General features: G+C 41.8%; 1 protein-coding gene across 3 annotated transcripts in view; it reads right to left on the reverse strand.

Annotated features, from left to right (window-relative positions):
* Positions 1–21,045, reverse strand: part of PTPRJ (protein tyrosine phosphatase receptor type J) — a 129,895-nt gene that overhangs the window by 86,015 nt on the left and 22,835 nt on the right. For 2 of the 3 annotated variants that reach the window (XM_058158254.1, XM_058158275.1), the window contains exon 2: positions 4,592–4,685. The exons of the other annotated variant lie outside the window; for it this stretch is intronic. In XM_058158254.1, coding sequence (XP_058014237.1) covers positions 4,592–4,651 — 60 coding nt within the window. In that variant the 5' untranslated portion in view covers positions 4,652–4,685. The remainder of the gene's footprint in view (positions 1–4,591; positions 4,686–21,045) is intronic. 3 annotated transcript variants of the gene reach the window in all.

Raw genomic sequence — 21,045 nt, forward strand, 5'->3', positions numbered from 1 at the left:
CTTTAGGCTCAAGATCCAAAAGGTTCTTGACATATCCAACGAAATGCAATTCATTGGTGAGAAAAGTAAGGTTTTACACTTAGGCAGGAAAAACCAAATGCATAAGCATAGAATAGGTGAGACCTGACTCAAAAGCAATAACTGTGAGAGAGATCTAGGAGTCCTAGTGGACAACCACTTAAATATGCAGCATGGTGCAGCTGCCAAAAAAGCCAATGCCGTCATTGGCTGCATTATCAAAGGGATAGTATCAACATCACATAAAAGGTTAATACTGCTCTATACTGCACTGATAGAATAGAATAGAATAGAATAGAATTTTTTATTGGCCAAGTGTGATTGGACAGACAAGGAATTTGTCTTGGTGCAGATGCTCTCAGTGTACATAAAAGAAAAGATACGTTCATCAAGGTACGACATTTACAACACAATTGATGATCAATATATCAATATAAATCATAAGGATTGCCAGCAACAAGTTATAGTCATACAGTCATAAGTGGAAAGAGATTGGTGATGGGAACTATGAAACGATTAATAGTAGTGCAGATTCAGTAAATAGTCTGACAGTGTTGATGGAATTATTTGTTTAGCAGAATGATGGCCTTCAGGGAAAAACTGTTCGTGTGTCTAGTTGTTCTGGTGTGCAGTGCTCTATAGCGTCGTTTTGAGGGTAGGGGTTGAAACAGTTTATGTCCAGGATATGAGGGATCTGTAAATATTTTCACGGCCCTCTTCTTGATTCGTGCAGTATACAGGTCCTCAGTGGAAGACAGGTTGGTAGCAATTGTTTTTTCTGCAGTTCTAATTATCCTCTTTAGATTAGACCACACTTGGAATACTGCATCCAATTTTGGTCACTATGGTACAAAAAAGATTTTAAGACTCTAGAAAGAGTGCACAGAAAAGCAACAAAAATGATAGGGGACTGGAGGCTAAAGCATACGATGAACGGTTGCAGGAACTGGATTTGTTTAGTCTAATGAAGAAAAGGACCAGGGTGACATGTTAGCAGTCTTCCAATATTTGAAGGGGCTGTCATAGAGAAATGGGGGCTGTCACCAAAGCGCCTGAGAGCAGGACAAGAGAGATCTGACCTAGAATTAAGCAGCAATTCTCTATCAGTGAGAACTATTAACCTGAACTATTCTCCTGAAATAGCGGGTGCTCCATCATCAAAAGTTTTAAAGAACAGATCAAGCTGTCTGTAGAATAAATGAATCTTTTAATTATTTCACTGCATTGAATACTTCAAAGGTATACTTACACAGTCCAATTTACCATTACATGGGAAAACCATCATTCATGTTTTTGTTAAAAAGTTAGATCTGATGTTAAGAGGTCTGTTACAGCAGACACTTGCTCTGTCATTGTTAAGTAAAGAAGTAAAATATCCTAGAGAAATTTGCTTTTTACCCATATTTGGAGAGCAATTGTGATTTTAGAAGAACATGCAAAACAGGATTAATTGTATACAATTAATTGTATTTACAGAGCAGAACAACAGTACTAGTAGCTCTCATCTTATAACTATTAGTTTAGTGACTGTTAGAAGTTATAATGGCACTGAAAAAGTGACTTATGATTGTATTTCACATCTACAATTGTTGCAGCATCCCCACTAAGATGCTTGGCAACTAGCATGCGTTTATGATGGTTCCCAGGTTCCCATCCTTCCCAGGTTGGTAAGATGAGGACCCAGATTGTTGGGGGCAATATGCTGAATCTGTAAACCACTTAGAGAGGGCTGTAAAGCAATGTAAAGTGGTATATAAGTCTAAGTGCTATTGCTATTGCTATACAGTGATATAAGAATAAAAGGCGGATGGGGAAGCAGGGAGAGAGGGAGAGCCATTAATCTAGTAGCCACTCCAGTGTGGTACTCTCCCACTGAGTCCCATTTTGGGACCAGTGGTTCTCTCCCAGCCCTAAGAAGAAGGCAATGGCAAACCACCTCCAAAAATAGTACCAAGAAAGCTGCAGGTACTTATCCAGGCAGTCATCACAAGCCAAGACTGATTCAAAGGTACACACACAAACATTGGTAGTGCTATAGCTGCAGTAAAGGTTCCTGGCACGTCTCAGAAGCATAGACCATGTGGCATTTACCACAAAGACCAAAAGATGAAAATAATTTTCTACTGCTATGTTCTTATCTGGAACACAGTACATAGTTATTAAAAGGAAAATCAGTTTGAAAACAAATCCAGCAAATTGTTGCAACTGGTCTTCTCAAAAGGCTCCTAATTATGCAAGTGTTGAATAACTTAATAAAATATATCTTGACATTTTTTTCCAGATATTAAGTTGCATAATTTTTCTTCCATTTTCTCCTAATTATCTAACCCTTCGGATATATTCACTTCCTGTAGTTTTTACTTCTAGAAATGAAAAATCACTTAAAAATGGCTCAATACTGGCTCAATCACATACATAAGCTGATATACCTTCCATTTTTTTTATTTCAATCAGGACTGTTGTATACATTTCTAAGACCCCATGCCCCGGAAATCACAAAATATTTTAAGTTCCAGGAAACAATTTACAAAATATTTTAAGTTCCAGGAAAACAATTATATTCTGCTCTCTTTCTCTCTCGTTTTACGGATGCCAATCACAATAACATTAAAGTGCCAAGTACATTTCTTGTTTAACTTCTGATACCAAATTATTTCCATTGATACCAAGTTAAAGTTGCAATGCTCACATAATCTGATTGCGATAATGTCAAGAATTCTTTTCTACACATAACATAATTGAGTTCAAGGTTAACAATTGTTTTTATATATTATAATCAGATATCAACAACTTATGAAAGAAAGGGATGAATATTTTAAACATTTTTTGCCTATCACAAAAGATATATAAAAATTCCTTAGGCTCAATATGAGAGGCATTTCCTTGTCCTTTCAAAAATGAAAGCAAGTAAAACTGCAACTGAGATTAGCATTTAGTTATTTATTAACATTAGAGTTTTGTGAATATTTACTAAACATAAAATGACAGTATGGACTAGTCTCTTCCAGTAAGACTTTTGCTAAAGGAATCAGAAGTTCACTGGACAGCCAAAGAACGTTCCTAATTAAAAATTAAAGCACATATCATCTCTACAATACAGTATACGCTTTTGAAAATATGTGATAGAGTAGCCAGTTACACCAAGTCTATCCCTTTGGAGCTGTTTCCTATTTCTAGACTTCTGAATTTATTTTCTTTCTATGCTGGAATATGAATGGGTTATGCCAGGGGTCGGCAATCTGCGGCTCTGGAGCCACAAGTGGCTCTTTGGACCCTCTTCCACGGCTCCCTGTCTCATCACTGGTTCACCCCACCCCTCTTATTTCTTCCAGCCCAAAGCGGCAAAAAGCAAAGGCTGCCTTACGCACAAATGTGGCGTGAAGGTATACAGGGCAACTTCGCTCCTGCGCTCTCCTCCCCCTCCCCTCTTGTAACCACCTGGCTGGCTGTGGCTGAGCTGGAAGTGTGAGCACGCGCAGAGAGACCCTCTTTAAGTGAGCCGTTGCCTGCCCTGTGGGTGCCTTTTCTGAGTTTTGGTGCTCGCTTGAGGAGGGTCTCCCCACGTGTGCACATGTTCGTGGCTCAGCCACAGCTGGCCCGGGCGTCCTGAGAGGAGGAGGGGAAAGGGGGTCACTGGAGAGTGCAGGAGCAAAGCTGCCCTATACCTGCCTTTGCGCCACATTTGCACATAAGGCAGCCTTCGCTTTCTGCCACTTCAGGCTGGAATTTCCCTGTTCATGCGTATTCTCCCAGCTCAGCCACAGCCAGACTGGGAGTTACGAGAGGAGGGGGGGGGAGGAGGACAGTCGCCCGAAGGGAGCGGGACACACACACACACACACACAGAGAGAGAGAGAGAGAGAGAGAGAGACATACAGAGTGATACACAGAGAGGGGGAGAGAGAAGGGAGAGGGGGTCAGAGAAACATAGTTTTGTGGCTCGGTAGGCGTGGCTAAGTGGTCATGTGACTGGGTGGGAGTGAGTTACATTGAGCTGGCCATGCCCACCCAGGTTTTGTAACTCCCAGTGTGTTTTTTTCCTATAGGAAACAGGTCCAAGTGGCTCTTTGAGTGTTTAAGGTTGCTGACCCCGGGTTATGCCTTTGAAATAAATGCACGTTTGTTTATTAAAAACAGAAAAGGCTCAACTATTACCTGCTTTCCTCATATAACAGAACAGTGAGAAGTGGATGGGAGGAGAGAAGGAAGGGGAGGGGAGGGGAAGGAAGGGAAATTCATTACCCAGTCCTTCTGACCCAAAAGTCCTAGTTACAATTATATAAGCCTGTAACCTTACAATCTTTCCTATTTCCCATTCTTTTCTAAATAATATTTCAGGGCCAACACCAGTACACAAGATGAATACCAATCATATCCAGGTCGTCTTTTTCTTCCATTCATTTTTGCCAAAAAGGGCATGAATTGATCCGGGAATAGGATCTTTCCTACTGTCTCATCTGAATGTTCAAACCATGAACCCAAAAGATAAGATGCATAGTATATACTGTTCTGAGGACTCGTTTTGGCAGCAGATTGAAATAATAGGCTTTAGCATCTAACTAGTGTATCCCACCTTATAATTTGGAAATAAGCAGTCCTGAAATGAAATTTGGATGCACTCTCCTTGGAACATAGATGGAGTTTTGTATTCTTTTTTCAGAGGTTGTCTGCCAAAAAATATAAATTAGAGATACAAAAAAGAAGATAAAGCATAAAATATAAATTAGAGATACAAAAAAGAAGATAAATCTCTGGAGGATTAAAAGTGGCTTATGGCCTAGTCTCCATTCTGGTGTTCAAAATACACTCAGATAAAAAGTGCTTATAAAAAAAGGCATTGTTTTGAATCTGTCTGTCTCTGTCTGTCTATTTTCTACACTGCCCATCTCACCTAAGTGACTCTGGGTTGTTTAAAAACAGCATCATAAAAACAACATAAAAACATGATTAAAACACAATTAAAAACAAAGTTAAAAGTAAAAAAAAAATCAGTTAAGAAATTAACGAGGCTAATAATCTTGTTCAAATTATGAAGAACATAAGCAATAAGAGCATATTAGAAGGGGAGGGGAATACAGTGTTTACTGTACATCTCAGCTGATAGCATCATCTGGCTGACCTTCTCTAAGCTCAGAAGTAAGCATGGTTGGGCCTGGTTTGTAGTTCGATGAAAGGTCTCCAGGGAACATAATCCCAGAAGAAGGGATTATTAGAGAATTTACGTCAGTACATGGCAGCATCTTTGTCAATCCAGAAAATAAACAGGGTCTAGCTTAGTATTTCAATAAGGGATCCTCAGAATTTTAAGTTGCAGTATACTGAGAAGTTAAGTCAGCAATGACAAACTGGTCTACATTACAATTAGGAAAACTGTACGGCCATTTCCAAGAAGTTATTAGGAGTCAAGCCTGACTTGAAGGAAGGTTTACTTTTATGAAGAGCCCATGAATTTAGTGCAGAAGATAAGATTGTCCAGCATGACTAGAGAACTTTTACTTCAAAACACCGAGACTATTGTTTTGGATTGTACAAGTGGAAATGTTGTTTTTTTAAAAACTGAAATTCTCTGGTTCCTCCTTTATGATCTTTGGGGGAAAAAGGAAGTAAATGTTTTATAAATATACTTCCCTGAAGAAATTCTACTGTGGCACTGAATTCATTTTCCCAAGGCTTCATCACACACTATTCTGGTAATACCGAACAAAATAGTGTCTATGCCTATGGAATGGTTCATCTCCAGAAGACTGCCATTTCTCACCCAAAAAGGACTATATGTGCGTGAAAACCAAGTCATGGCCCAACTAAAGGGTTCTTCAAGAAGATTGTGCTTTGAGCAACCTGTATATTTCCCAAAGCATTATCAGATACTTCTTAAACAAAATGGGAATGGTGATGGACAATTTGCCAGCAATCATCACTCTTTTGTTCAGGGGTGGGCTTCAAAAATTTTGGCAAGGGGTTCTCTGCCTGGTTGCTGAGTGGGTGTGGCCATGGTGGGTGTGGCCTAGTCAGTCTCCACCTCAGCGGGGAGGAGGACGTTTTTGCCTTCCCCAGGCTCCAGAGGCGTTTTCATTCTCCCCGAGCTTCCACACATACCCTGCACTTACCTGCATCCAAAATGGGTTGCATGGCAACTGCTGGGAGGGGTGGGGTGGGCGGAGCCAGGCAGGAGTGGAATTTGGGGGTTCTCCAAACTGCACAGAATCTTAGCTAGTGGTTCTCCCAAACCCCTGCAAACCCCCAGCAGCCCACCCCTGCTTCTGTTGCATTGCACAGCCGCAGTTCAAAAGTTACTTTCTGTTCATGAAGGACATAGGGCACACCGGTCTGACACTCACTATACATGAACAAGAGTGTGTAATGGAATAATTCAGAGGATGTCTGCAATGCACTGTAATTCTGTAGATGGAGCAGCATCCTAGTAGATCTTCATACATCTCTTTGCATTAATTAATTAATTATACAATTAACAAGTCTGAAAGCCACTAACCTACTCGAAAAGAAATAAATCATTGCAAAGTAGTATCCAGCTTTGCCAAGTCAAAGGGACTTTCCCTCCAAAGAACAAAACCTTGTTAAAGAGGGACTGGCTTGCCTTTCTCACCTAAAAGAGAGAGACTCACAAGACTTGTACATCAAATCTTGCTTATTATTACATAGGCAGGAACCCTTGTTTAAGAAATATGTTATGAGGCAGTAGCATTCAAGTAACATTATCTGTATAAAGTAATTCTATCAGTGGGGGTAGGAGTGGTAGCTATTGGCCTAGACATGTTCATTGACCATTACTAATGGATTCTGCCTTACTCCGTGGAGTTTTATACATTTTCACCGTGTAAACTGAATGCAGTCAGACTGTAGTACATTACTCACTAGATGCAATCTCAGCTGACCCTCTTCCCCAAACCAAATAGGCCTCATCAGCCATTTCAAGTTCTATTTTATTCAAATGGCCTTTTAAAAACTACAGTAGCTTGCATCATAAAGTTTACCCTATAATGGTACTTTATAGAAGCCAGCAATAGATGATTAACTGAACTATGGACAACAGGATTACTGTTATAGACTCTAAAGTAATCTGCTCTATCAGAGACAGACCAAATGGACAGAACAGAAGCTCTCTCATTCGTCTCAGTTAAATTCCATATCTGAATTCAAAGCAGTGTTATTAGCCCAGTAAATGAGACCAGTACTGACATTTTTCAGGATAGTGGTTAAAATCATTTCGTGTCCAGCCATCTCTAATAATAGCAATATCTTTTTTTTTTTAAATAGACAATAGTTCCATTGACAATTTTCATCAGACTAGACAGTCACTCACACAAAACATTTTCTATAATTTGCTAGATGGAACCACACAAAGATACAATTGAGAGATCATACTTGTCTCTAGCAAATGCAATAAAATAGGGGGGGAAAAACCTTAATGATAATTCCCTATCTTGGGAGTCTGTTAACTAGAAAATTCAGACCTTCTACTTTAAGATTGCTGTAATGATTAAAACATATATCTATCACATAAATCAGGGGGGAAACATTAAAAACCCTTCGCTTAAAAAGGCAAATATAATTGCAGAATTGCCTGATACATTTGAACCTGTTCATTTTGAAACAGATTTCTTCCCCCAAGACCTAATAATTTGCAAGCACAGATAGAACCACCACGTGTTTACTGGACCCGTGCCCCTCCTGGCTGGTGCTGGCCACTCAGGAGGTGACACGAGGCTGGCTCCAGGGGATTACGAGCGCTTCCTTGTTGGAGGGAGTCTTTCCGGCCGCCTTGAAAGAGGCGGTGGTGAGGCCCTCCTCAAGAAGCCTTCCTGACCCGCTGTTTTAGGTAATTATCGCCCGGTCTCCAACCCGCTCGCGAAGGTTGTAGAGAGTATGGTGGCATATCAGTTTCCCCTGCACCTGGAGGAAACTGTCTATCTGGACCTGCTCCAGTCCGCTTCCGCCCGGTTACAGCACTGAGACGGCTTTGGTCATGGTGGATGATCTCTGAGGGCCAGGATAGGGGTTATTCCTCTGCCCTGGTCCTATTAGACCTCTCAGCGGCTTTTGATACCATCGACCATGGTATCCTGCTGCGCCGGTTGGGGGATTGGGAGTGGAGGCACCGCTTATCGGTGGTTCTCCTCCTATCTCTCCGACCGTCGCAGACGGTGTTGACGGGCAGAGGTCACCCCGCGCGCCTCACTTGTGGGTGCCGCAGGGTCGATTCTCTCGCCTTCTGTTCAACATCTATATGAAGCCGCTGGGTGAGATCATCAGTGGCTTCGTGTGAGGTACCAGCTGTACGCTGATGACACCCAGCTGTATTTTCCACACCGGGCCACCCCAATGAAGCTATCAAGTGCTGTCCCGTGTTTGGAAGCCGACGGGTCTGGATGGGGAGAAACAGGCTCAAGCTCAATCCTCCAAGACGGAGTGGCTGTGGATGCCGGCATCCCGCACAGTCAGCTGAGTCCGCGGCTGACTGTCGGGAGCGAGTCATTGGCCCCGGCGGAGAGGGTGCGCAATTTGGGCGTTCTCCTGGATGCACGGCTGTCTTTGAAGATCATTTGACGGCCGCCTCCAGGAGAGCTTTCCACCAGGTTCGCCTGGTGCGCCAGTTGCGCCTTTCTAGACCGGGATGCCTTGTGCACAGTCACCACGCCTTGTGACGCCTCGCCTGACTACTGCAATGCTCTACATGGGGCTCCTTGAAGGGCATCCGAGGCTGCAGTTGGTCCAGAATGCAGCTGCGCTGGTGATAGAGGGAGCCCTCGTGGCTCCCGAGTGACACCTATCCTGCGCAGGCTGCACTGGCTACCTGTGGCCTTCCGGTGCGCTTCAAGGTGTTGGTGAACGCCTTTAAAGCGCCCATGGCATAGGGCCGGGTTACTTACGGGACCGCCTGCTGCTACCAAATACCTCTCACCGACCCGTGCGCCTCACAGAGAGGGACTCTCAGGGTGCCGCCGGCGCGACAGTGTCGCCTGGCGACACCCAGGGAAGGGCCTTCTGTGGGCCCCGCCTCTGGAACGAACTCCCCAGGACTTCGCCAACTTCCGGACCTCCGAACCTTTCGCCATGAGCTCAAAACTTACTTATTTTATCTGCGCTGGACTGGGTTAGTTTTTAAGTTATGGGTTTTAAATGGGTTTTACTTCCAAATTTTTAATTATGGCCAATTTAAATAAGTTTTTAATTGTATTTTAATAGTATTTATATTGTAATATTATTGTTTATTTTACCTGGCTGTGAACCGCCCTGAGTCCTTCGGGAGAAGGGCGGTATACAAATTTAAATAATAAATAAATAAATAAATAAAATAAATAAAACTAAAGATGGAGATGTTATCTGTGGGCCCTTGGAACAGACCTGACAAGTCTATTTGTTACATTACAATTTTAATTAGAGAAAAAAAAGATCACCAACATGTTTGTTTGTTTACAATTCACAGACTGCTTGACTCCAGATGACTCTCTGGGTTGCTTACACTTTAAAAAAAATGAGGAAACAGTAGCATAGAAAAATAGATTATATACAGCGGAAGGGGAAAAACCCCATACATCTCAAAGACAAAAGAGACAGGGCCTCACAACCACCCAACCCCAAGGTCTGGGAGAATAGTCAGGTTTTCAGGGACATTATGTAATTGTACCTAAAGACATCAGTTATGTTTATTTTTTTAAAAAACCCAAAGCACTGCTGAAAGTAATCTTATATTTGCTATCCTATGCTTTTCTGCAGGAGGCCAAGATACAGTGACTAAAAAGACAGGTAAAATTGTAAATGTTTTAAAAAAATATTCTGCCGTACTTCAAGGCTGGTTTCAGAAACAGGTGAGATGCAATTTGTTAATTTTGGGCTCAATGACTTGGACTAATTCAATGATCTCAAGCAATTTGATTAATTCGGCAAACTGTTCTGTTAACCATGGGTTAGCACACATTGCAAGCTGTGCTTTACAAGTTTTCAAAATTTCCACTTCTAAATAAGGTTTCATTCAGCCACAGGCCATTTAATATTAGATTTTGCTAATATAAATGTTTATGTTAGTTTTATACATGAAGTGACATGCTATGTACCTCATTAAGTCAGATAATTTTTCCATCAAACTATCTATGGACCACTTATTTTTCCCTTCTTATGCATTCCGATCTCCTGTCATATATTATTATAATAACCTGTTTTCCTGTCATGCTAAGTGCAACAGTACATCAGTACTGCTATGGCCCAAACAGAAAGAGATCAAAACTCTGGCTTGTCAATACATTGCAATTCTCATGCCTCAAAAAGTAACCTAAATGGATTTCATCACTCAATGAAAAGAAGCCTGCCAAATGAAAATATCCTTTTCTACTGAAGAGAAATGAGTAGATTTTGTTGAAAAATTGTGCAGTTATACTAGAATATGTTGGGTAGTCTGAATAGCCAGAGTTATACTAACTACCCTCTGGAATGACCTCCCCACAGGACTCCGCCAACTTCCTGACCTTCGGACCTTTCGCTGCGAGCTGAAGACCTATTAGTTCACTTGCGCAGGACTGGCATAGGATTTTAGATTTATATGGTTTTTAATTTTATATGGGTTTTATTATTCTAAATTTTTTAATCTTGGCCAATTGAATAAGTTTTTTAATTGTATTTTAATAGTATTTATATTGTAATATTATTGTTTATTTTATCTGGCTGTGAACCGCCCTGAGTCCTTCGGGAGAAGGGCGGTATAAAAATCTAAATAATAAATAATAATAAATAACTAGAATAACCTACTGATTTCAATACAGCTCATTGCTTCAATGTTGTTTCTGCTTGGCTCAACAGTGAACTTCGGAGTATTTAAGCATAAAATATGTTCCTGGGAGTTTCTCTCATCACATCACTAAGTGGTGGTTACTGAAGTGAAGAAAAAGGGATCTCAAAATACCTCTTGCTTTTGCAATTGTCTTCTAATGATTTTAGAGAACTTAGATTTTAAAACATTGTGGGAGAAACAAATAGAAACACTTGTTCATGTGAAAAAAATGGATTATGAAAGGGTCAAAAAGAAACATCCTTAAAAGTAAACATGAGAACAGAAAAAAATTAGGCAATCAAAAATGCAGGTTAGAATATACTAGTCAAAATCTATGGGCCACTGTTAAAATGCAAACCAGTTTGGAATATTAAAGAAAACCAATTCACAATTGATATTAACCCTATGATCAACTGTTAAAGGCATTGAGCTTGTCAGCTCAATAGCTGACAGTCCGGTTTGAGACCTGAGCATCATGTGATAGGATAAGCTCCTGTTTTTTGTCCCAGCTCTTGCCAACCTAACAGTTTGAAAGCATGCAACTGCAAGTAGATAAATAGATACCATTTTGGTGGGAAAGTAACAGCGTTCCCTGCCCCTTAGCACATAGTCATGCTAGCCACATAACCACGGAAGTGTCTTCAGACAATGTTGGCTCCCTCAGTTAGGAAATGGAGATAAGCACCACCCCTAAAGTTGGACACAATTGAACAGGAGAAACCTTTACCTTTACCTATGATCAATGACTGTATTAATTTTTCTGTGAGTGACAGAGGCAAGGAAAAGATAAGGATGAAATAATTTCGTGGCTAGAGGAAAAATCCCTGAATGCACAGAATAAGCACCTTGCCTGCTTTTATTTGATGGATATGTGTCCGTGTGTATTGTCTTTCTTGTCTCAAATCCTGTAAGAGACTTTCTTGTTAGTCTTCTTTTATCTTCTTCCAGTTTTCCCCTTTGGGCAAATCTGAACAGAGGTACTAAGGCTTAAATGACAGCAGCTCCAAGTGCTCTTGCCATCATGCCAAGTACATTCAATTACCTACTTTCTCACAGTGTTTTCTCCAAATGGCAAAGACAAGCACTTCATGAAGATGACCACATAGGGAAAAAAAAGTGGAAAAAAGACCACAAGAAACTGCCTTTGTGTCATAATTTGGATTTCTCTCTTTTTTAATTAGATGAAGCATGATCCTGTGTGCCTCAAATGTATTGTGCAATATTATTGACTATTTGTGTTGTAACAAAGATACAGTAAATGTGAACTGCTGGAGCTATGCTGGAAATTCAGAAACAGTTTACATAAGGAAAAAGTTTAAACTTCCTGTTTTGTTACCAAGTAGAGCTATTTTACATGAACCGCAGCTTGCTGGTCACAACTTTGTCTTTGGCAACCATGTTTATTCTTCCTTCCTTAACAGTGTTCAAAATTGTTGTCACAATTATCATCATATTACTATTTCACATATCCATATATGTACTGGAAGACATTAGTTGCAGTTCTTTGCTCAATCTATTCAACAGTTTTTTCAAATTCTAGCACAGCAATATCATTGTACATCAACAACAGTGACTTGACTGTGAGATGGGAAGCTACATAAATATAATGAATAAATGAAACTTTTAGTACTATAGAGTAACAGATGACAATTAGAATCTCCTAGAAGACTTTCCCCATCTTAAATGACTCATACGACTCTGTCTGGAAGTTGAGTCATGGCAACTGAACTTCTTTTTGAACTTCTCGTTTGAAATAGTTTGCTCCTTATCTAAATTAGGGGTCTCCAACCTTGGCAACTTTAATCCTGGCAGACTTCAATTCCCAGAACCCCCCAGCCACCAAAGCTGGCTGGGGAATTCTGGGAGTTGAAGTCCGCCAGGCTTAAAGTTGCCAAGGTTGGAGACCCCTGATCTAAATAGTTTCTTCAATCTGAGCAAGTTGGTTATGTTCCCTTAATCAACTTGCTCAGACTGAAGCAGCGAAAGTTTTCAAACTGACAAGAAAAAAAGTCGAGTTGCCATGCCTCAACTTCCAGACAACTCTACCTGATGACTGAGAATCTTCAACAATATACACTCATAACACCCTGTGAATGAATAAGCAACTGGGCTTATATTGTTCCATCAAAAGGAAGAACTTTTCAATTCACTGAGTGTCACTGAACTGTAACTGTCAGCATGATGGTTCTTGATGCTGGAACATCTAGATCAGGGGTCTCCAACCTTGGCAACTTTAAGACATGTGGACTTCAACTCCCAGAATTCCTCAGCCAGCAAAGCTCTAGGAGTTGAAGTCCACAAGTCTTAAAGTTGCCAAGGTTGGAGACCCCTGATCTAGATTCAGGTTCCTAGCACTGGCATGCACTAATAAATCTGTTTTTCCTGTTTAAAAATGATTGAAAATTACAGAAGTCAAATTTTATTTATTTATTTATTTATTTTATTTGATTTTTATACCGCCCTTCTCCCGAAGGACTCAGGGCGGTGTACAGGCATAATAAAACCGACAATACAATATACAGGTTTAAAATACGATTTAAAAAACTTATTAAATTAGCCCAGCAATTAAAATTTACCATACTAAAAAACCCGCTTAAAATTAATAAATTCAACATTTAAAAACCCAATTTAAGCCAGCCCCAGCGAATAAAAGATGAGTCTTGAGTTCGCGACGAAATGTCCAAGGTCAGGTATTTGGCGAAACCCGGGGAAGCCTGCTCCAGAGTGTGGGGGCCCCCACAGAGAAGGACCTTCCCCTGGGGGCCGCCAGCCGACATTGTTTGGCGGACGGCACCCTGAGAAGTCCCTCTCTATGGGAGCGTACGGGTCGGTGGGGGGCGTGTGGTTACAGCAGGCGGTCCCGTAAGTACCCAGGTCCCAAGCCATGGAGCGCTTTAAAGGTCATAACCAACACCTTAAAGTGCACCCGAAGGCCACAGGCAGCCAGTGCAGTCTGCGAGGAGCGGTGTTACATGGGAGCTACGTAGCTCCTCTATAACCCGCGCAGCTGCATTCTGACTAACTGAAGCCTCCGAGCGCACTTCAAGGGGAGCCCCATGTAGAGAGCATTACAGTAATCCAAGCGAGAGGTAACGAGCGATGAGTGACTGTGCATAAGGCATCCCGATCAAGGAAGGCGCAACTGCCGAACCAGGCGAACCTGGTGGAAGGCCTCCTGAGACGGCCGTCAAATGGTCTTCAAACGACAGCCGATCATCCAGGAGGACACCCAAGTTGCGCACCCTATCCTTTGGGGCCAGTAACTCGCCTCCAACAGCCAGCCGCAGCTGCAGCTGACTGAATCGGGTGCCGCATCCACAGCCACTCCGCCTTGGAGGGATTAAGCTTGAGCCTGTTTCTCCCCATCCAGACCAGACAGCTTCCAAACACCGACAGCACTTCAACAACTTCATTGGGGTGGTCCGGGTGGAAAAGTACAGCTGAGTATCGCCAGCGCACTGCTGGTATCTCACCCCAAACCACTGATGATCTCACCCAACGGTTTCATGTAGATGTTGAACAGCAGGCGAGAGAATCGACCCTGTGGGACCCCACAAGTGAGGCCCTCGCGGTCGACCTCTGCCCCCTGTCAACACCGCTCATGCATCGGTCGGAGAGATAGGAGGAGAACCACCGATATACGGTGCCTCCCACTCCCAATCCTCCAACCGCGCAGCAGGATACCATGATCGATGGTATCGAACGCCGCTGAGAGGTCTAATAGGACCAGGGCAGAGGAATATCCCCGTCCCTGGCCCTCCAGAGATCATCCACCAATGCGACCAAAGCTGTCTCCGTGCTGTATCCGGGTCGGAAACCGGACTGGAACGGGTCTAGATAGACATCTTCATCCAGGTGTTGGGGCAGCTGTCGCACGGCACTCTCTACAACCTTCGCAACAAAGCGAATTCTGGGAGTTGAAGTCCGCCAGGCTTAAAGTTGCCAAGGTTGGAGACCCCTGATCTAAATAGTTTCTTCAATCTGAGCAAGTTGGTTATGTTCCCTTAATCAACTTGCTCAGACTGAAGCAGCGAAAGTTTTCAAACTGACAAGAAAAAAAGTCGAGTTGCCATGCCTCAACTTCCAGACAACTCTACCTGATGACTGAGAATCTTCAACAATATACACTCATAACACCCTGTGAATGAATAAGCAACTGGGCTTATATTGTTCCATCAAAAGGAAGAACTTTTCAATTCACTGAGTGTCACTGAACTGTAACTGTCAGCATGATGGTTCTTGATGCTGGAACATCTAGATCAGGGGTCTCCAACCTTGGCAACTTTAAGACATGTGGACTTCAACTCCCAGAATTCCTCAGCCAGCAAAGCTCTAGGAGTTGAAGTCCACAAGTCTTAAAGTTGCCAAGGTTGGAGACCCCTGATCTAGATTCAGGTTCCTAGCACTGGCATGCACTAATAAATCTGTTTTTCCTGTTTAAAAATGATTGAAAATTACAGAAGTCAAATTTTATTTATTTATTTATTTATTTTATTTGATTTTTATACCGCCCTTCTCCCGAAGGACTCAGGGCGGTGTACAGGCATAATAAAAACCGACAATACAATATACAGGTTTAAAATACGATTTAAAAAACTTATTAAATTAGCCCAGCAATTAAAATTTACCATACTAAAAAACCCCGTTTAAAATTAATAAATTCAACATTTAAAAACCCAATTTAAGCCAGCCCCGCGCGAATAAAAAGATGAGTCTTGAGTTCGCGAAAATGTCCAAGGTCAGGTATTTGGCGAAACCCGGGGAAGCCTGCTCCAGAGTGTGGGGCCCCCACAGAGAAGGCCCTTCCTGGGGGCCGCCAGCCGACATTGTTTGGCGGACGGCACCCTGAGAAGTCCCTCTATGGGAGCGCACGGGTCGGTGGGAGGCGGTGGTAACAGCAGGCGGTCCCGTAAGTACCCAGGTCCCAAGCCATGGAGCGCTTTTAAAGGTCATAACCAACACCTTAAAGTGCACCCGAAGGCCACAGGCAGCCAGTGCAGTCTGCGAGGAGCGGTGTTACATGGGAGCTACGTAGCTCCTCTATAACCCGCGCAGCTGCATTCTGACTAACTGAAGCCTCCGAGCGCACTTCAAGGGGAGCCCCATGTAGAGAGCATTACAGTAATCCAAGCGAGAGGTAACGAGCGATGAGTGACTGTGCATAAGGCATCCCGATCAAGGAAGGGGCGAACTGCCGAACCAGGCGAACTCAGGAAGGCCTCCTGAGACGGCCGTCAAATGGTCTTCAAACGACAGCCGATCATCCAGGAGGACACCCAAGTTGCGCACCCTATCCTTTGGGGCCAGTAACTGCCTCCAACAGCCAGCCGCAGCTGCAGCTGACTGAATCGGGTGCCGCATCCACAGCCACTCCGCCTTGGAGGGATTAAGCTTGAGCCTGTTTCTCCCCATCCAGACCAGACAGCTTCCAAACACCGACAGCACTTCAACAACTTCATTGGGGTGGTCCGGGTGGAAAAGTACAGCTGAGTATCGCCAGCGCACTGCTGGTATCTCACCTCAAACCACTGATGATCTCACCCAACGGTTTCATGTAGATGTTGAACAGCAGGGCGAGAGAATCGACCCTGTGGGACCCCACAAGTGAGGCCCTCGCGGCCCACCTCTGCCCCTGTCAACACCGCTCATGCATCGGTCGGAGAGATAGGAGGAGAACCACCGATATACGGTGCCTCCCACTCCCAATCCCTCCAACCGGCGCAGCAGGATACCATGATCGATGGTATCGAAAGCCGCTGAGAGGTCTAATAGGACCAGGGCAGAGGAATATCCCCTGTCCCTGGCCCTCCAGAGATCATCCACCAATGCGACCAAAGCTGTCTCCGTGCTGTATCCGGGTCGGAAACCGGACTGGAACGGGTCTAGATAGACGTCTTCATCCAGGTGTTGGGGCAGCTGTCGCGCCACGGCACTCTCTACAACCTTCGCAACAAAGCGAATTCTGGGAGTTGAAGTCCGCCAGGCTTAAAGTTGCCAAGGTTGGAGACCCCTGATCTAAATAGTTTCTTCAATCTGAGCAAGTTGGTTATGTTCCCTTAATCAACTTGCTCAGACTGAAGCAGCGAAAGTTTTCAAACTGACAAGAAAAAAAGTCGAGTTGCCATGCCTCAATTCTATATATATGTTTGTTCCATATATAAAAATAGTACACCAACCCATCCCATGCTACATTTCCCCTCAGCATTTGCTTGTACATATCCCCCCTTCCTTCACTTTAATCCATTAGGTACTGTGTATAAAATAAAATCACAATGCTACACTATAAAAAAAAAAGCAAAGAGGAAAAGACAGCCAAATGCAAAAACAATTTACTAATATCATATAAAAAGGGATGTTAACTCTATTTTACAGCCAGTTGGGGCTTGGTTAACCTTCCTTTGCTAATGTTCTTGTTAGGATAAAAATAGTTTCCAGCAGGCTTTGGTAATTCTTCACAGTTCTTTCTGGACAAATATTCTAGCACTTTCCATGTTCTTATTAATGCTAGTTTTCTTATTTGTCTAAGTTGGCCTAAGGGTGAGCACTTCATTGTGACCCTTCCAGTCTATTTCTGCTTAATTAAACTCCTTTTTCTCATCTTGGATGAGTTGCACGAATAGAAAATTCCCACTTCACAATCAAATAACTGAACAAAGCTGAGCAGAACAGTAGGCAAATATTTGTCTATTTTCTCCTCCATTCAACCAAGCCCAGATATCCCCTAATCTCCAGTTTAGCTGTTGATTGAAAGAGAAATATTTTTCCCTCAGCCCATCCAAATGATTAGGTTGACAGATCATAGTAAACCACAAGGAGGATAATTCAATTTTGGCTTATATGTACCCACCCACTGTGGCTTATTAAATGATATATAGTTTTTTAAAAAACATTTCTGATTCTGTAATCCTAAATGCCAGGGATAACTAAAATTGTGCTACTCTTGTTCTTGAGCCTTAATAAAGGCATTTTGACCAAATATAAGTTTTTGCTATTTTAGGGGGAAGTTACAAATGAATGAAAGTGGCAGCTAATTTTAAATACTAATGCATCTTACTGAATATGAAATATACTCAGATCCTCTGCATCCTCTAATTAGGTACTTGACACAAATTATACCTGTGTGTATTTTCTAGAACAGGAGTGTCAAACTCGATTACATTGAGAGCTCCATCAGGGTTGTGTTTGACCTCGGGCGGGGGGCTGGGGTGTGCGTGGCCAGCTCAATGTCACTCCTGTCAGGGGCGCCTGTGGTGGCCCAAGTGCTCTGCCAGCCCTCCTGAGTTCCGTTTTCAGTGGCAGAGGGTTGCAGGAGGTCGTGGCAGCCAAAAGGAGCCCATTTTCATTGGCAGAAGCACCGTGGGTTAGTCCTTTGTTGTTTACAGGGCACTGTTTCCAGATCTAAGTACCCCATGGCCCAGATTCGACCCCACGGGCCTTGATTTTGACACCCCTGTTCTAGAACTCTGTGATATGATGCTGTAAGTTATGGTTCATTCATCCGTCTCATGGACAGCAATATATCAATTTCCATTCTCCTGGACGTGATGTACCCTTCTGCCCTGGTTGCTAAAATCTGCCCTTTAATGAATGCTGAATAGTCGAGTACAAGTTCTTATTCAAATGTTTTTTAAAAATGCTGAGTTCAAATATGAATGTGACAGAGTACAGCAATTGGATACTATTCATATAATAACCCATCACATAAATATTTCACCCTAAAGTAATATTTAACTTTTGCAATTTCAACTTTCTATAGGGGTTCTATAAAGGGCTGTATATGATTCACACATCATACTCCTCTCCAACAGGGCTAAGCTTGTAAATTTGAAGCAGTCAGCAGAACATAAGTACATAAGGTATCACCTGGGACTTTCTGTCAAGGAGGAACAGAGGATAAAAAGAACAAGTAGACAGCCAGTTGATTCAATAGACATTCATTTAGGAAGGCATTATATACTGCTGAGAACTGGCAGCTCTAGTCATTTGCCTATTTGTTAAATTATTTAGAAGAAGAAACTGTTTTGATAACATTTATACTTCAAAATATGTCCCAAGTAGCACAATTAAAAGGAAAGTCTATACAAGTATTCATAGGTTTAAATAACATTAAATAGATATTATTTGGGTTAATCTAGCAATAGGTGCTTTAGAAATGTCAAAAATATGTTTATATGTTAGGACAAGATTTGTTAAAGAAGCAACTTTCTGATGCAATCCAATTGTGTCAAAAACGTATTTAGTAGAGATATTTTGAAAATGAGAACCTAAAAGCATAGTACATTTAGAATCTTTTTTTTAAAGTGTTCAACATTTAAAACAAATATACAGGCAGTGCTCAACTTACAACCATTTGTTAAGTGATCATTCGAAATTACAACAGCATTGAAAAAAAATAATTTATGACCAGTTTTCACACTTACGATCATTGCAGGCATGGTCACATGATCAAAATTCAGGCGCTTGGTAACTAGCATATATTTATGACCATTGCACTGCTCCAGAGTTATGTGATCACTATTTGTAACCTTCCCAGCCAGCTTCTGACAAGCAAAGTTAATGGGTGAAGCCAGATTTGCTTAATGATCACACAATTCACTTAAAATTGTAACAAAAAGGTCATAAAATGAGACCCAATTCACTTAACTGCTTCACTTAGCAATGGAAATTTTGGCCTCAATTATGGTGGCAAGTCGAGTTTTCGCACTTATGACTGTTGTAGCATCCCCATGATCATGTGATCAAAATTCAGATGCTTGGCAACTGACTCATTTTATATATATATATTTTTAAATTTTATAAACAAACAAACATACAACACAATTCAGTGTATCATCTAGATGTTTCTATTGTGTTTTCATCTTCTTCTTACTCCTCTGATCTTCATCATTTCCTTATTTTTCCCACTTCTTTATTATAACAGTCTCCCCATACTTCATTTATTATAACATTTTCTTGTTTACTAGTAATATATTTATCTATATCTCTTCTCTAACCAATTGTAAAATAGTCTCCCTACCTTGTAATATTCCAAATCCTCTCTTTCTTTAATTATCAAAGTCAGTCTATTCATTTCTGCACAACCTAATTTTTTTTAATTACCGTATATACTCGAGTATAAGCCGAGTTTTTCAGCACGTTTTTTGTGCTGAAAAACGTCCCCTCGGCTTATACTCGGGTCTATACGGCTTATACTCGAGTTTTTTTTTAAACCCTCGGCTTATACTCGAGTATATACGGCTTATACTCGAGTTTTTTTTTTTTTTCACATTTTACCGGACGGCGCGGGGAAGCCCTGCCGGTGCAGTGAGAGGGCGGGGCGGGGGAGCCGCCAGCCTTCTCAGCTGAGGGAGGGAGGGTTTCCCCAACCGGTAGGTGCCTCATTTCCCACCCTCGGCTTATACTCGAGTCCCCAGTTTACCCCAGTTTTTGGGGTAAAATTGGGGACCTCGGCTTATACTCGGATCGGCTTATATTCGAGTATATACGGTACTTTGTATTTATGACGGTTGCAGTGCCTCAGGTTCATGCAATCACCTTTGGCGAACTTCTGTCAAGCAAGGTCAATGGGAAAGCTAGATTCACTTAACAACTGCAGTGCTTCATTTAACAAGCATGGCAAGAAAGATCGTAAAATGGGGCAAAATTCACTAAATAACTATCTTGGTAAGTAACAGAAATTTTGGGCCTAATTGTGATTGTAAGTTGAGGACTACCTGTAACCTAAAACTAGGTGAAATGGTGAAGATGAAAAGGAAGTCTTACAGGTATGAATGTTGGTCAGTGATAAGGTAGAAGATGCATCTAGAGAAATGTCAAAATATGGATATGGTCTGCTTATGGAGTTGTCTGTACAAATTGTTCAACATACAACTAAAGACTATGCCTACACCTGACAATTCGAAGAATACTTTGTTATTCTATATAACATAAAGGAGGGAAGGCTGAATGCAAAAACAACAGGAAGATTAAGTGTGCTTGACAGGTCATCTGACAAGAATTCTGACTGAAAAGTATGCGCAGCAGCAATAAGCAAAATTAGGGACGTGCAAACAAAAAAATGATATGCTTGTCAATTTAGAGGAAATGTATGATAACATGAACACTTGGCTTGAATTATGGTATTTTTGTGAGCATGTTAATCTAGCTGTTAGATGCCTAACTTTAAAGAAGTTATATAATTCATATGTTTATTATTGTGATGGCAGGTTGTAAAAATGTAGCATAAGAAAAAAATATGGGGAGAG

The sequence above is a fragment of the Ahaetulla prasina genome, chromosome 1 (genome assembly GCF_028640845.1).
Source record: "Ahaetulla prasina isolate Xishuangbanna chromosome 1, ASM2864084v1, whole genome shotgun sequence".
NCBI lineage: Eukaryota > Metazoa > Chordata > Lepidosauria > Squamata > Colubridae > Ahaetulla > Ahaetulla prasina.